This window comes from Acomys russatus, chromosome 23, assembly GCF_903995435.1.
Source record: "Acomys russatus chromosome 23, mAcoRus1.1, whole genome shotgun sequence".
Lineage (NCBI taxonomy): Eukaryota > Metazoa > Chordata > Mammalia > Rodentia > Muridae > Acomys > Acomys russatus.
Genome location: NC_067159.1, coordinates 11463086 through 11479311, shown reverse-complemented (window position 1 = coordinate 11479311; position 16226 = coordinate 11463086). Strand labels below are relative to the sequence as shown.

The 16226-nt window shown below is 41.1% G+C and overlaps 1 protein-coding gene across 1 annotated transcript in view; it reads right to left on the bottom strand.

Annotated features, from left to right (window-relative positions):
* Window positions 1-20: 20 nt before the first annotated feature.
* Wdr47 (WD repeat domain 47) overlaps window positions 21-16226 on the bottom strand; it is a 62562-nt gene continuing 46356 nt past the window's right edge. The window contains exons 10-15 of the mRNA XM_051165666.1: window positions 15012-15169; window positions 10470-10639; window positions 9479-9649; window positions 8132-8263; window positions 3712-3930; window positions 21-1303 (exon numbers count right to left, since the gene is read on the bottom strand). Of these exons, the coding sequence (XP_051021623.1) occupies window positions 1161-1303; window positions 3712-3930; window positions 8132-8263; window positions 9479-9649; window positions 10470-10639; window positions 15012-15169 (993 nt within the window). The 3' untranslated portion in view covers window positions 21-1160. The remainder of the gene's footprint in view (window positions 1304-3711; window positions 3931-8131; window positions 8264-9478; window positions 9650-10469; window positions 10640-15011; window positions 15170-16226) is intronic.

Below are 16226 nucleotides of genomic sequence, written 5' to 3'. Positions count from 1 at the left end.
GAGAAATGATAGCATGTAGGTGTCAAGAGGTCTTTATTGAAATAAAAGCACAGTACACTTCTATTACCCTTCCCACTGGTGGACTATAGATTTAAAATGCTTACTACATATAGTGCACAGACAGGTCAATATAACTGCAGATGAAATAAATAAAATAGCCTATTTAATAACTTAAAGTAAAATACTGAACAATATGAAAATAAAGATACATAAAATGTTAGTTTCTATAGTACTATACAAATAAAGTCATTATTCCTCATTACACAAAACTGTGCAAGAAAAATCCAAATAAGCTTCTGGAGTGCAAAGTTTCAGTTTCCATTTTAAATTATCATGCAGACATAGCTTTTCAAGCCATGCTAGGGCCATGGCAAAGTCTTTAATTGTGAAGAGGAAAGGCTACCCAGTAAGTTAACCATACCACTCAATATTGTCCCACATAACTGCTGCTGCCCTGCCCTGCCGGAAGGGAGGTATCTTGTGCATTCAAAAATAAAATCAACAAGTTCCCAAAGCAAAACCGTTAGCTTTCAGCCTGAAACAATATTGCGTGACACATTAGTACCCACACCCTGGGGCTAAGCAAAAGAAGTAGCTAATCTCAGAATGAGCTGTGGGGCAGTTTCCCTTCATCTGTGAACTCCATGATCACTATGTGCAGTCACGTAACATGTGAGAGACTCACCACATTCTGACCTCTAGAAGACACGTCATACCATATGGGATTGTGACAAGAACAAAATAATTTCTGAACACCTACCTATGTTTCACCTGGGGAGAACGTGGTTGTATTTTATGTGACAATTGCTTAAATTATTAATTCCATGTCAGTGTATGTATAAAACTGTAATCTGAGTAAAACCCGAGGAGTGCATTTAATAAGTAAACCATGAACACGTCCTGTCACTTGACGTGGCGTGCACACCAACAGCGTAAGAGCTCTGCTGAAGACTTTGGCAACGAGAGCACACAGCAGCATGAACAGACACGGAAGACTGAAAACACCGCCCAACGCCTTCTGTTGCCAGGACATGGGAACAAGGGGCTTCCTCGCGCTCAACTCTTTCTGGGCAGTCTGCGCTCTTCAGGCCTGTAGTCCGCACAATTCAGTAGTGTCGAGTCTCTGTGCTTTCACTGCATGGACTGGCGCGGGGTGGCCGCTAGCCACTGTAAGTCCAGAGGGTCACAGTTCTGTCTGCGGAAGACGACAGGAAGGAAAGGTCCTGGGTGTGCCACCTGCACTGGATCACTTTGTCCTTGTGCTCCCCCACCACCATGAGAGGAAGCTGCTTGGTGAGGTCCCCTAAATGGAGAAAGAAGAGATATTGGCTTATAAGGAAAAACTAAGTGGCTACACAGATTGTACAGACTTCCTGCTACTTTGGGGTGCTACCGTAGGAAAGGCCTAGACAGAGATAAATGTCAGCATTTGGTAACATACGCAGAGCAGCACTTGTCACAGCGGCCGCACTCTGCAAACCTCCCCACCTCCTCCTCCACTGCTGCTCCATCTCAGTGAAATCAGGGTCCTTCCCTGGTTTTCCTTCCTTTCTCAATTTAAAGCTCGAAGGGTTTCAGGAGTCAGCTTGCGCATTTCTTCTGTCCCCTCTGTATCTTACATCCTTTGAAATTCCATCTCACGTGTTTGTATGCCTACGATTCACACATTATCCCCAACCTTGAACTTCATATTAGTGCCCTAGTAATCCTGTTGTTTGTTTTGAGACAAGGTCTCACTGTGTAGCTCCAGCTGTCCTGGAACGCACTATGTAGACCAGGCTGACCTTGAACTAACAGAGATCTACCCCCCTCTGTCTCCTGAGTGCTAGGATTAAAGGTACGAGCCACCACAGCCAGCCTTTAAATAATTATTTAATACCTCATTGGATACCTTGACAGCCATCTTAAATTTAACCTGTCTAAAACCCAGTTTTTGGTTTTCTTGCCCAAATTTCTTCTGCCCTATTCATGTATCTTTTTTCACTAGCAGCACTGTCTCCACGCTTATGTCAGAAACCTGGGAGCACCACTGGTTCCTGTTCTCTCACTCCCTAACTCTAATCTCAATTAAAACACGCTTGAACTCAGTTACTTCTTTCACCCCCACTTCCCAGACACCCCCCATGCCCCCAATCAGGCTGACTCCAGCAGCACCTCTGGTTCTGCATTTCTATCCCTGTCCTACTAACAACACACACACACACACACACACACACGAAGAACTCAAATTACGTTAAGAATATCATTTGGATTATATTACTTCTTGATTTAAAATCTTCCAGAGGATTTGTGTTGTAACTTTTAAAATTATTTATTTATTTATTATTGTGTATACAGTGCTCTGCCTGCATGTACACCTGTGGGCCAGAAGAGGGCACCAGATCTTTGATGGTTGTGAGCCATCATGTGGATGCTGGGAATTGAACTCAGGACCTCTGGAAGAGCAGTCAGTGCTCTTAACCTCTGAGCCATCTCTCCAGCCCTTGTGTTGTAACTTTTTAAATGCAGGCAGTTCATCACTTTCCTGGTGGAAAGGCTGATAGCGGGGGAAGCTACTCATGTGAAGGACAGATGGTACATGGGCACTCAATCTTCCTCTAGATTTTCCTATTAACCTAAACTGCTTTTTAAAAGAATAGACTCCTTGCCAGGCATGGTGGCACACACCTTTAATCCCAGCACTTGAGAGGCAGAGGCAGGTGGATCGCTGTGAGTTTGAGGCCAGCCTGTCTACAAAGCGAGTCCAGTCAGGGCTCTGTTACCAGAGAAACCCTGTCTCAAAAAGCCAAAGCAACCAACAACAGAAGAAACCAACAGTCCCCTTTATGCCAGTAAGCTGTGCTTCAGAATTAGACTGTTACATCCCCTTCCCATGACTGGTGGCATTCCAAGTCTGCTCCTGCCTCAGCACCCTTGTGTGTGTCCTGCTCTTCACTGACGGCCTTGGCACAGCTTGTTCCTCCGCCCCGTCTAGGCCTCCATGCAGAGACCTACATCACTGTCCTGTCTAAACAGGCATTCCCTGCCCAGGCACTATTTCCTACTGGTAACTTTAATAGCACTGGCCAGTACCTAAAATTACATCATTTGTTAGTTTATTTTTCACTGGCCTTGGGGCTGGAGAGATGGCTTAGTGGTTAAGAGCACTGGCTGCTCTTCTAGAGGACCCAGGTTCAATTCCCAGCACCCACATGGCAGCTCACAACTGTCTGTAACTCAAGTTTCAGTGGATCCAGCTCCCTCACACAGATATTCATGTATGCCAAATGTACATAAAAGTAAATAAATAAAAATTAAAAAAATAAAAAAGATTTCTACTTTTCACTGGCCTCTAAAATGCAAGCTCCATTAAGATGGGAGCTAATTATCTAATTCATCTGTCCCTAGTTACTATATAACAAACGTTTAGGTAGATACTGAAGCACTAACTATACAAATTGTACAATATATTTTTAAGGGTGCTAAAGAGTATATAAATCCATCACTTATATGACAGAATAAGTCACTGTAAATAAATTTAATTAAATGAATTTTGTTAAATAAAATTTCATTCCATTTACTTAAAAATTTACTATAAGAAATCTTAATGCAATCTTCTCAATAAATAACTATACAATTAAAGCTTAAAAATGTTAGTCAATCATATTACACAGAAGAAAGATCCCAAATAGAACAGGAGACTAAAAACAAAGGGAAGCAAATCTTCATCACCTTGTAGGTCTGTCACCTTTATTTTCATATCGTAAGAGCCTGTTAGCAAGTAGTGAGCTCCAGGAGAGAAGCGGACAGAGCGGACATCACTGGTGTGAGGGTGGTAACTCTGTACCATTCTGCCTCCTCTTATGTCATAGAGCATGCAGCTAGAGTCTTCTTGACCTGTGGCTAACAGACGGCCACTGGGATCAACAGCTACAGATGCCACTGCACTGCCTATAGTGGAGACACAAAAATTCCAACATAGAAAATTAATACACTTAAGCCACAATGTAGCTATTCATGATCACTGAACCAGACACTAATGATCTAATATAGCTTATCAATACTGTTATACTGATATGGAAACATCTAAATTAATAATCACTGTATCTTTTTCAGAAGCAAGTATAAAACAAGATCTGTAAGAAATCAAGCTCTGGCCAGGTGTGGTGGCGCATGCCTTTAATCCCAGCACTCAGGAGGCAGAGGCAAGTGGATCGCTATGAGTTCAAGGCCAGCCTAGTCACAGCAAGTCCAGGACAGCCAAGGCTACAGAGAAGCCCTGTCTCAAAACAAACAAACAAACAAAACAAAACAAAAAAAGAAAGAAATCAATCTCTGAGCTGGGAGTGGTGGCACATGCCCCAGTACTTGGCAGAGGCAGGGGGATCTCTGTAAGTTCCAGGCCAGCCTTGGTCTACAGAGTGAGTTCCAGGCCAGCCAGGGCTGTAATACAGAGAAACCTTGTTTTGAAAGACAAAACAAAGCAAAACAAAAACATTTCTGCCCCACTGTGTTCACTACTCCTCAGCTTTGAGTGTCCAGCTGAGGGTACCGGAAACTCACTAACACTTTATATTGTAAAACAACAGTGTAGAGAGGGTTCCAAGGTAGCCCATGGCTTGTTAACAACAGAAACTAGAGAGAAATAAGGTTCTGAGCCTGAAGGATAAAGCCCTACCTTTACCATGTATTCTCAATGAGGCATTCATAACCCCACACAAATACAAAAAGACTGTGGTAAAGAAGACTTAAACACTAATAATAGCACGTGGGCCTGCCAAAACTCAAATGAATCTAAGTAAATTTTATTACTTAACATTTAGTTTTGCTTGTTACAATAAAGATTTTTCTTCGTAAAGGAGATCAATCATGAAAATAAGATTGAAGAGCTGTACCCAATACAAGTAGTCTTTGGAAATTTCATAAGAAAAAAAAGGATATAAGTTAAAATAAGTTAAATCTTGAAAAACAGTAAACAGTATAAATAATGGTATGTATGTATACACAAGTATAAACACACCTATGTAAAATAAGATAACCTTGTCTTGAAGCTTTGACAAGAAAAAAGAAACTATTATGGTCTGAAAGAAGTACATGAGAAAACTTTAAATGAAAAGCATGTAAAAGCAGAAAGGCTCAAGCAGTAAAGGCATGAAAAGCACCTGGAGGCTGAGACACAAAAGGCAGGCTGGGCGGGACTGCTGAGCACCTCACATTCCATGTGAAGTAGTGATGTATCTCTGCAAGTTTCCTTTTTTTTTTTTTTTTAAAGGATTTATTTATTCATCATATATACAAAGTGTCTTGCCGGCATGTACACCACAAGAGAGCACTAGATCTCATCTTAGATGCTTGTAAGCCACCATATGGTTGCTGAGAATTGAACTCAGGACCTTTGGAAGAGCAGCCAGTGCCCTTAACCACTGAGCCATCTCTCCAGCCCCTCTCTGCAAGTTTCTAAGCAAGGCCAACCAAGGACCATGCATGGTGTGGTAGACCCTCTGCTCAGATGTAGTAGTAGGCAGCACAGTCTCCTTGTGGGTCTCAACATGGGAAGTAGGGACTGCCTCTGACACGGGCTCTGGTGCCCTCACACGTTGATCACTTCCCCCTAGTGTGGAGGTCTTGCCAGGCCACAGAGGAAGAGGATACAGGCAGTCCAGATGAGAATTGATAAGCTGAGGTCAGATGTTAGGGGAGGAGGGCTCCCTTTTCTGAGGACTAGGGGAGGGAGGGAGGATCAGGAGGCAATTAGGGAGGGGGCTACAGACAGATGTGAAGTAAAAAAAATTAAAAATTAAAATAATAATAATAATAATAAATAAAAGTACTTGTAAACACACACACACACGCACACGCACACGCACACACACACGCACACACACACACACACGCACATGCACGCACGCACGCACGCACGCACACACACACACACACAAATGTTTACAGACAGGGGCACATGCCTATAATATGAGCACTCAGGAGGCACAAGCAAATGGATGTCTGAGTTCAAGACCAGCCTGGTCTACAAAGCGAGTCCAGGATAGCTAAGACTACACAAAGAAACCCTGTCTAGAAAAACAACAACAAAAAGTATAAACGAATCCTGGAAATCAAATAAAGCAGCTTTCCACAGACTAGTGTCCAGTCATTCAACATCTCATTTGCAGGGCAGTGGTGGCGCACGCCTTTAATCCCAGCACTCGGGAAGCAGAGGCAGGTGGATCTCTGTGAGCTCAAGGCCAGCATGGTCTACAAAGTGAGTCTAGGACAGCCAGGGTGACATAGAGAAACCCTGTCTCAAACAAACAAACAAACAACAAGAAGAAGAAAACACCTCCTTTGAATGCCTCCATAGTCATCTCAGTTGCATGAGAAAAACAAACAACTATCAGAATGAGTTACTGTAGTAAATTATCAAAATCAGAGATGATATCAACACAGCAGGCAGAAGTGCTTGCTAGCAAGCCTGATGACCTGAGTGCGATTCCTTGAACCGCACAGCAGAGGGAGAGAACGGACTCTCTAAAGTTGCCCTCTGCCTCCACAAGAGAACCATAACCCATGGCAAGCCACCCACATACATACACGCGCACGCACAAAGTAAACATAACATGATTATTATTTCATTAGAGAAGCTGAAGGCTAAGGACGTTGCTCCTCAGCGGGACAAGTGAAAGGCCCGAGTTCAGATCCATGGCCCCCATGACAATGCTAGGCCAGGGGTGCACTCCTGTAACTCCATGTCACTGGCCAGCCAGTCTGGCAGACATGGCAGGCTCCAGAATCAGTGAGAGACCCTCAAAAAAAAATTATAAGGTGGCAAGAAATAGATGGAGACACCAGATGTCAACTGACCTTTGGTTTCCACATGCACACACAGTGTAAGTGCATCTGCACATAAGTGAACTCTACACTACACATATAAAAATGCACGAAAGAATTAGGGAGAGTAAGAATGGTTGACACAGGAGAACTAAAAAGAGTTGAGCTTAAACAAACACAAATTATGTTTATTTCTTTTCTTTCTGTTTGTTTTGGTGTTTTTTGTTTTTTTGTTTTTTTTGTTTTGGTTTTTCGAGACAGGGTTTCTCTGTGTAGCCTTGGCCATCCTGGACTCACTTTGTAGACCAGGCTGGCCTCGAACTCACAGTGATCCGCCTACCTCTGCCTCCCGAGTACTGGGATTAAAGGCGTGCACCACCACGCCCGGCTTTGTTTTGGTTTTTAAAAAAGATTTATTTATTATTTATACAGTATTCTGCCTGCATGTGTGTCTGCAGGCCAGAAGAGGGGACCAGATCTCATTGTAGATGGTTGTGAGCCACCATGTGGGTGGTGGGAATTGAACTCAGGACCTTTGGAAGAACACACAGTGCTCTTAACCTCTGAGCCACGTCTCCAGCCCTTGTTTGTTTTTCGAGACAGAGTTTCTCTATGTAGCCTTGGCCGTCCTGGAATTCTCTTTGTAAACTAGGCTGGCCTTGAACTCACAGAGATCTGCCTGCTGCTGCCTCCCGAGTGCTGGGATTAAAGGCGTGCATGACCCGGCCTTAACGTCAGAAAGCATTAGAAAGAATATGTGCAATATTCTATAAATAGCCCTGCAGAGCTTTAAGTGAAAGGAGAGGGGCTGGAGAGATGGCAGTTAGGCACACTGCAGGCAAATCTGACTCAGGCCAATCCTCAGAGCCCACATGGCGAGAATGGACTCCCACGAGTTGTCATCTGACTCCACAAACACAGTGCAAGCTGTGCGGGTACATACACTCCCATACCTCACATACATAATACATAGATAAATGAATATACATTAAAATTACCAATTTGGAACACAATGTCTAGTCTATTATCAGTTTACAAATATGATAACATATGAAAGATTTGAAACTAATCAATAAAATATAAAATGCAAAGTCAGCTCTTCCTCCAACCCCCACCATCCTTTTTTTTTTTTTTTAAAGCAATGTATTTAGCCCAGGCTGACCTGTTTTATTCAGTACTAAGAATTAAACTCAGAGCTTCACATAAGGTAGTCTTCCCAGCCCTACTTCTCCTCTTCACATGAAGGTGGGAATGGGGAAGCAGACGCTAGAGTAATTTATAAAGTTCCCTTCTCACAGAACTTGATTCACATCTATGGAAAACCTACCAGTTCCATGGAATGTTGTGCCGACCACACGAACACAGCTTGGTACTCGGAGATCCCAGAATCTCACCGTCTTGTCCTGGGAACCAGACGCGATCATCCAGCCACTCCAGGTATACAGTGCTAAAATATGCCCTGTAAACGACCACACATGCAGTTACCACTGTGGGAAAGGCCTTCTACAGCATGTCTGAAAGGAAGTTCTCCTCATGACCGCTTAACCAAATATGCCGTATCGTAGAGATTGCAGATATTATCAAATAGATTTAAGAACTTGTTAAATTCATCAAAACCACTTTGAACAAGCCAGGCATGGTAATGTACACCTTTAATCCAGGCAGGCGGATTGATGTGAGTTCATGACCAGCCTGGTCTACCAAAGCGAGTTCCAGGACAGCCAGGGCTCCACACAGAGAAAAACAAAACAAAAACCCCAAAACAAACCACTTTGAACAAATTCAGTGTTTCTTAGGTGACTCTATTAGAAAAATATGTTCTTTGTGCATTTCAAGATACAGTAATTAGTACAGACAAGAATTTCCACTTAAAACAATGACAAGGTGGGTCTGAGAGATGGCTGTTCTTCCAGAGGTCCTGAGTTCAATTCCCAACAATCACATGGTGGCTCACAACCATCTATGGTGAGATCCGGTGCCCTCTTCTGGCATGCATATACAGGCAGAACACTGTATACACAATAAATAAATCTTTTCTTCTGGTGTGTAGGTATACGTGCAGGCAGAGCACTATATACATAATAAATCTTTTAAAAATGACAACTTTTTCATGAAGAAAACGTAGGCGGTTATTCTGTGATGTTCGATTACTAGCTTTGAATGGACTGGATCTAGAACCTCATCTGAGCGCTGCCGGTTACTAGCTTTCCTCCCTTTGCCTCAGTTTCTCCATATATAAATAGGGATAAAACTTCCCACATCATATAATGGCTGTGATGATTAAAGTAAAGGAATTCTGTGATGAATAAGTAAACCATAATGGCATTAATATTGCTCTGATATTCAAAAGTCTCAATGAAAGTTTTTGAACTAAAAATCTGTCTCAAAAAGATCTACCATGTCAGGCGTGATGGCGCACATCTTTAACCCCAGCAATCAGGAGGCTGAGGCAGGCAGATCACTGTGAATTCAAGGCCAGCCTGGTCTACAAGTTGAATCCAGGACAGCCAGGTGACACAGAGAAACCCTGTCTTGAAAAAACAATTAAAAAAAAAATACTACAAAGAGATCCCACTAGTAGGCTTAAGAACTTTTTGAATTCATCAAAGCCACTCTGAACAAGCCAGCACCAGACCAGCACAAGGACTGTGTGCCCAGCGTGACTGCTACGTACCTGTGTGTCCACTCAGAGCATGAAGACCCTGTCCTCTTTGACAATCGGTGGTATAAATGTTACAATCTCCTGCGCCAGCACTTATTAAAATAGCTCCACCACTTTCTGGGCCTTCCATAAATGCCAAATCTCGAATTGTCCCATCATGCATGCTAAATTCCAGATCTGGTCCTGAAACAGCAGTAAGAATTAAAAAAAAAACATGCTGCTCAACTTACAGTGTGAAGAGGATGCTCAACTGCCTAAGCACTGGCCGCGGATAACACAGTAGGTCAGAGCAAAGCATAACAACATATCTATAGGAAAACAGCAGAGCGAGGCCATCATCCTGCATGCTAACCTAAATGATTAATTTAAAAATAGTGCAGTAGTATGATTTATACTTTCACTTAGGGACTGACATAATCAACTCATTTATTGAATGCAAAACTTCAAGAAATTAAAATACTGATTCAGTTATTACTGCCCTTTCAACAGAGCTACAGAAAATTCATTGCCTCCCTGTCTGTTTCAAACAAAAAGGAAAGATATGCTCTAGAAAATATCCGTTATTATGGTAGTTATTTAAAAGGCTCTGGCTCTGGCGCGCGCTCGTGCTCTCTCTCTCTCTCTCTCTCTGTCTCTCTCTCTCTTTCGCTCTCTCTCTCTGTCTCTGTCTCTCTCTCTCTTTCACTCTCTCTCTCTTTCGCTCTCTGTCTCGCTCTGTCTGTATGTAACATGTTTATGCACACTATGCAAATGGTCTATCAGTCAATTATATCCTTAGTCATTAAAAATTATTCTTAACATTAATGTTTTTATAAAATTCATATACCACTTGACTACCTATGAGACTTTCATTTTAAAAAATGCCTCATTGGAGTGGAATAATGAGAACAAAAAATAAATTCTTTGAGACCATGTTCTTAGATTTCATTAGTGACAACAGAGAGACACTGAGGGTCAACCGTACATGGACACTGGCAGCTACTGCTGCATACTCAGGCCCTACCTGTTGCGTTACAAGTCTCTGCATTGAAGGGCAGCACTTTTACATATTTGTCATTTGATCCTGTTGCTAATAACTGTCCACAAGGACTCCAAGCCACACAATAAATAGATCCTTTATGATGTTTGTTTCTTTTAAATCGTACCACTGGCTGCTTAGGAGTGTCATGTGCACTGAAAAGAAAAAGTACATAAAGATATTTCAATTTCTTGCTTTTGAAAATTAGTTAACATGAAATGGTCTAATATAAGGGAATGGGGAAAAATAATACCCAGCAACAAAGTTTTATCAGGGGAGAGGTTGGATTTCTTGGCTTCTTGAGATATATCCTACAAAGCCTACACTAGCTCTGAATTCAATAACCCTCTTGCCTCAGCTTCCAGAATGCTCATTGTTAAATGTGGATGACACTTACCCAACAGAGAGTAGATTATTAGACTTCCAAAATCACAAAAAGAATATAAATCATCTTATATCCTATTTTCAGTAAATTTATTTAACGTTATTTCACAGTAAAATTATAACTATTACATAAATCTCTCATTTCAGATCACATAATAAATAGGATATAAATAAATATATAGAATATATATTAAATTTCCATTTATCTTATTCTTCATAAATTTTTCTCAGAAAAAAAAAAACAAAGATTAATATAAACTAGAAAGTGAAATAAATATTTATTAACAAGTAATAAACAATGTGACTGAGTTTAAGAAAGGTGAGAAGCTGAGCATGGTGGTGCACACCTATAATCCCAGCACTCAGGGAGGCTGCTGAGTTTCGAGGCCAGCCTGGCCTACAAAGTAAGTCCAGGAAGCCAGGACTACACAGAGAATCACTGTCTTGAAAAATGAAAAACAACAACAACAAAAAAGGCAAGAAATGGATAAAAATAAAAAAGACCTAAGATCTCTTTCCAGAGCTTAAAACTCTAGCTGACGTAGATAATGTCATGACTACTCTGTGTGAGTCATTGTGGTAAAGTATTAGGTTTTGAGCTCAGAGATAGGAAGAGTTGTTTCCTAGAAAGTGATAAGTCAGAGAACAGCTGCAGGGAAAAGAAGATACGGATCAGAAAGTGCTTGCTGAGAAGGGGGCATGGTCCCAAGCTCAAGGTTAACTTCAAACAAACACAAACCATGACATTAACTCTACACATGGCTGTGTCCCCCTAACTACTGCTACCTTCCATTCCCTGATCTAAAATTCTGTTTTCTCTTTTTCAAGTATTTCTACTTAGTAAAACAGAGCTGGAGAGGCAGTTCACTGGCTAGGAGTATTTGCTGCTCTTGTGGAGGCCCTGGGTTCAGTTCCCAGCACCCACATGACTGCTAGCAACTATCTGTAACTCTTTTCTGGCTTCTGTGGGTACTATATCATATGTTGCACTTACAAACATGCAAGAACACTTATATACATAAAATATAAATAAATGAATCTACTTATTAATACAATGAGCAACAAAAAATTTAACACTATGAACTAACAGGAGCTCTATTATTCCTTTCCCTAGTTTTTAATTTTTAATTTATGTGTGTGCCTGCATGTACTCAGGTTTCCTCAGAGGCAAGAATGAGATTTTGGACTCCCTAGAACCGGAGTTAACAGAGGGTTGTGAACCACCAATGTGAGTACTAAGAACTGAACTCTGTCCTCTGCAAGAGCATCAAGTGCTCTCAAACCACTAAACTATCTATCTCTGTAGCCTCTTATCTAAGTCTTTAAATGCCTTCACAGGGCAAAAGTCAAAATTACTATTTATTTAATTATTATTCATATATAGAGATAATAAAAAATACTATGAAAACTCCACCAATTCTGTTCTGTTAGGATTTTAATAAGTCTTTAAATATTCTTTTAAAAATGGAACTGTTAGCTGAGCAGTGGTGGCGTACACCTTTGATCCCAGTACTCAAGAGGCAGAGGCAGGTGGATGTGAGTTCGAGGTCAGTCTTGTCTACAGAGTGAGTTCCAGGACAGTCACGGCTACACAGAGAAACCCTATCTTGATTTTTCCCCCAAGGTGGGGTTTCTCTGCGTAACAACTCTGGTTGTTCTGGACTCTCTTAGTAGACCAGGCTGGCCTTGAACTCACAGAGATCTGCCTGCCTCTACCACTCACCCCACCCACCAGTGCTGATATTAAAGGTGTGTGCCACCATGCCCAGCTCAAAACCCTATCTTGAAAAACCAAAACATTGGTACTGTTAACCCAGCTGAAAGCCCATGATACAGGTATATCATAGCCCCTGGGGGGTAACCTACTACTGATGTTTTGCTAAATGGTCATGCTGTCAAACTGCCATCTAAATATTTATGTTGATACCCACAGATCTGTACTGCTCTCAACTTTGTGAGAGAAGCCTTTTTGCAGTGGCAATAGTTAATGCAGATGTGTATCTGGTCAAAGTGCTGAGAATAGCAATTGTCACTGCTCAGCTCTAATGAGACAGCTACACCAACCAACAGACCATTATAGAAGGGGAAGGGTGTTACAAAATGCTCTTTTCTATACATGGCACGGCTATTGCACTCATCAACTCAGCAGCTGTGCTTACCTAGACACGCAAAAGGCCAAGCCAGTCAAAGCTGCAGCAATGGACAGAGAGGGGCTCATGAAACCCACTGCTGGTTGAGGAACTATTAGCAGCTGATGGCTGTTAGCAGAGGAAGAATTGGTTTTCTCTGGGGGTGTTGGCACTGGTAGGCCCATAATCATATGTAAATGGGAAACACTAACTAACTAGAGTCAGTATGTATTTAACTTTAAAAAAAAAAAAACGAAAGTATATGAAGTTAGAAGGGGGATGTATGTTCAGGAGAAGCTTAGAAGGAGTTAAAGGGGGGAGAAAGAGTGGATTTGTCAAAATACATTACATACATGTGTAACATTCCCAAATAAGCAGTACATTTTAAAAATTGCTTAAAAGTCCAAAACAGAGCTGGGTGTGGTGGCGCACACCTTTAATCCCAGCACTCAGGAGGCAAAGGCAGGCGGATCACTGTGAGTTCGAGGCCAGCCTGGTCTACAAATTAAGTCCAGGACAGGCAAGGCCACACAGAAACATTGTCTCAAAAAAAAAAAAAAAAAAAGAAAAAAAGAAAAAAAAATTAAGTCAAAACAATATGCTGCATAATACTTGTAATAATTACAACTTTTAGCTTTATATGGCTTATTTGATTGGATATCTTTCTTTTAATATGAAAACTAATTTCTTCTAGATAGGCATATACTCAAACTTTTTTTACTTGAAGCAACAGCATACAAACTACCACGTGGTTGAAAAGCCACTGCTCTAACAGCCTGTGTGTCTTCTAGAGTGCTAATACAGTTTTATTTCCCTAACACACAAAAATTTACCAAGTAGCTCATAATCTCTTTTGTGTGTGTGTGTGGGGGGGGTCAAGATTGGGTTTTACTGTGTAGCCTTGGCTGTCCTGGACTCACTTTGTAGACCAGGCTGGCCTCGAACTCAAAGAGATCCATCCACCTGCCTCTGCCTCCTGAGTGCTGGGATTAAAGAGGTGCACCACCTCTTTATAATGCTCCTTTTTAATCTTGTTTTATGTGTATGTTTTGACTGCATGTATGTTTGTACATCGTTTCTGTGCCTGTGCCTGGTGCCCCCGGATACTGGTTGTCCTGGAGTTATAGATGATTGTGAGCCACCATATGGGTACTGGGACTCCAAGCCAGGTCCTTTTGAAGAGAAACTAGTGCTCTTAACTGCTAAGCCATCTCTCCAGCCCTATAATGCTAGTTTATTCATAGCAGACATTCTAAAAAAAAAAAAAAAGACAAGACAAAAACAGTACCTTAGCAAAAAGTTCCAATCTAGATTCTGGTGAAGTTACATCTAAAACAAAAAAATTGTTTTTTGCTGTGTTGGAGACTGAATCTAGTCCAGCGCCTTATGTATCACAGACAAATACTATACCACCATTGAACTGTAAGTAACGTATATGACCATTTCCACAGCATGTCTTTTATCTTATAATCCTATAATGCCAGATCCTATAATTTGCTAGAACAAGAGGGTAAAATGAAATTTTAATTTCTGTAGGTTTAAAAATGTCCAAATATCAGCAATTGCTATAGTTTATCTGACGTTGCTCTGAGATGATAGGAAATGTAATTCAGGGTTTGGTGGCAGGTCTCCCTGCAAAGGGGGAAAGGCAGAAGAATCTGGACTCAGGCCAACTTATGTTACAACAGCAATGCTGCCTCAAAAGAAAAAAAGTGTGTATTTCATCAATCTGTAATGAGCCATAATCTAGTTTTGGTCACACATCATTTAGATGGAATGTAGGAACTTGGCAGATTAAAAAAAAATACGTTTTGGAAATCAGAAAGACTTACTGATGTGAAATGGCATGCTCAGAAATATTTTACGGAAAAATGAATAAATTAATAATGATGGATATATTTCCTAAGCACTAATTAATATAGCTTAACAGAAGGAAATGACAAATATGAGGAAACAACCAACATAGCTAACTGAAAACTTGGACAAGTAGAAGAACACAGACAGCTAGTCTTACCTTGGATCAATTTTTTCTGGGTAGGCACATACTCTCAGAGTTTTTGAATTTGAACCAACAGCATACAAGCTACCACTTGGATGAAAAGCCACCGCTCTAACAGCCTGTGTGTCTTCTAGAGTGCTAATACAAACAAACTGCTTTTTTGACTTGTCATCCTATGGAAAGAATGAATATAGAAGTCATTATATGGAAAAACAAGCTTGAGTCACCTTCGTTCCACTTTAAATTTAGTTCAACCATATTATTCCTGCCAATAATCTTTTAAGTGACAAATCCAAGTTAAACATAATGTTTCTAGCTTTAGCTAATCATTACTAGTCAGATTAAAACCAAACATGGTGCCTGGAGAGATAGCTCAGCAGTTAAGAGCACTTGCTGCTCTTGTACAGGACCCAGGTTCAGTCCCTGGCCCCCACACAGCAGCAGTTCAGCTTCATGTATCATTCCAATGCAGGGAGAACTGATGCCCTCTCCTCAGACATCAGGCATGTGTGTCATTACATACATACATGTAGACACAAGTAGTACTGCCTCAAAAGAAAAAAATATATATATACATTCTCAATCTATAATGAGCCTTACTGTTTTTTGTCTTGCATTGTTCCACTGGAATATAAGAACTTTACAGATAAAATATATAAATACCACAAAAATAAAATTGTACCTAATGTAAAACACTCATAAAGTAACAAATGAGTCTTTAAAAATGAAGAGCTCTGGCTGCTCTTCCAGAGGACCTGAGTTTAATTCCCATCAAACGCATATTTATAAATCCAGTTGCAGGGAAACTGGTGCCCGGTATTAGCCTCTGTGGGCATCTGGTACACACGTGGTGCACAGATATAACACAGGAAAAACACTCATGCACATAAATAAACATTAAAATTATAACATCATGGGGCTGGAGAGATGGCTCAGAGGTTAAGAACACTGTGTGCTCTTCCAAAGGTCCTGAGTTCAATCCCTAGCAACCACATGGTGGGTCACAACCATCTATAATGAGATCTGGTGCCCTCTTCTGGCCTGCAGGCACACATGTGGGCAGAGTACTATGTAAATAATAAATAAATCTTTTAAAAAATTATAATATCAGACTGTATACTCCCACATTAAGCTATCTTTAACTTTTGGAGCTGGGGAACTCATATATGTATAGGCCTAGCAAAAACAACAGAGCAGCCAGGCGGGGTAATCCCAGCACTCGGGAGGCAG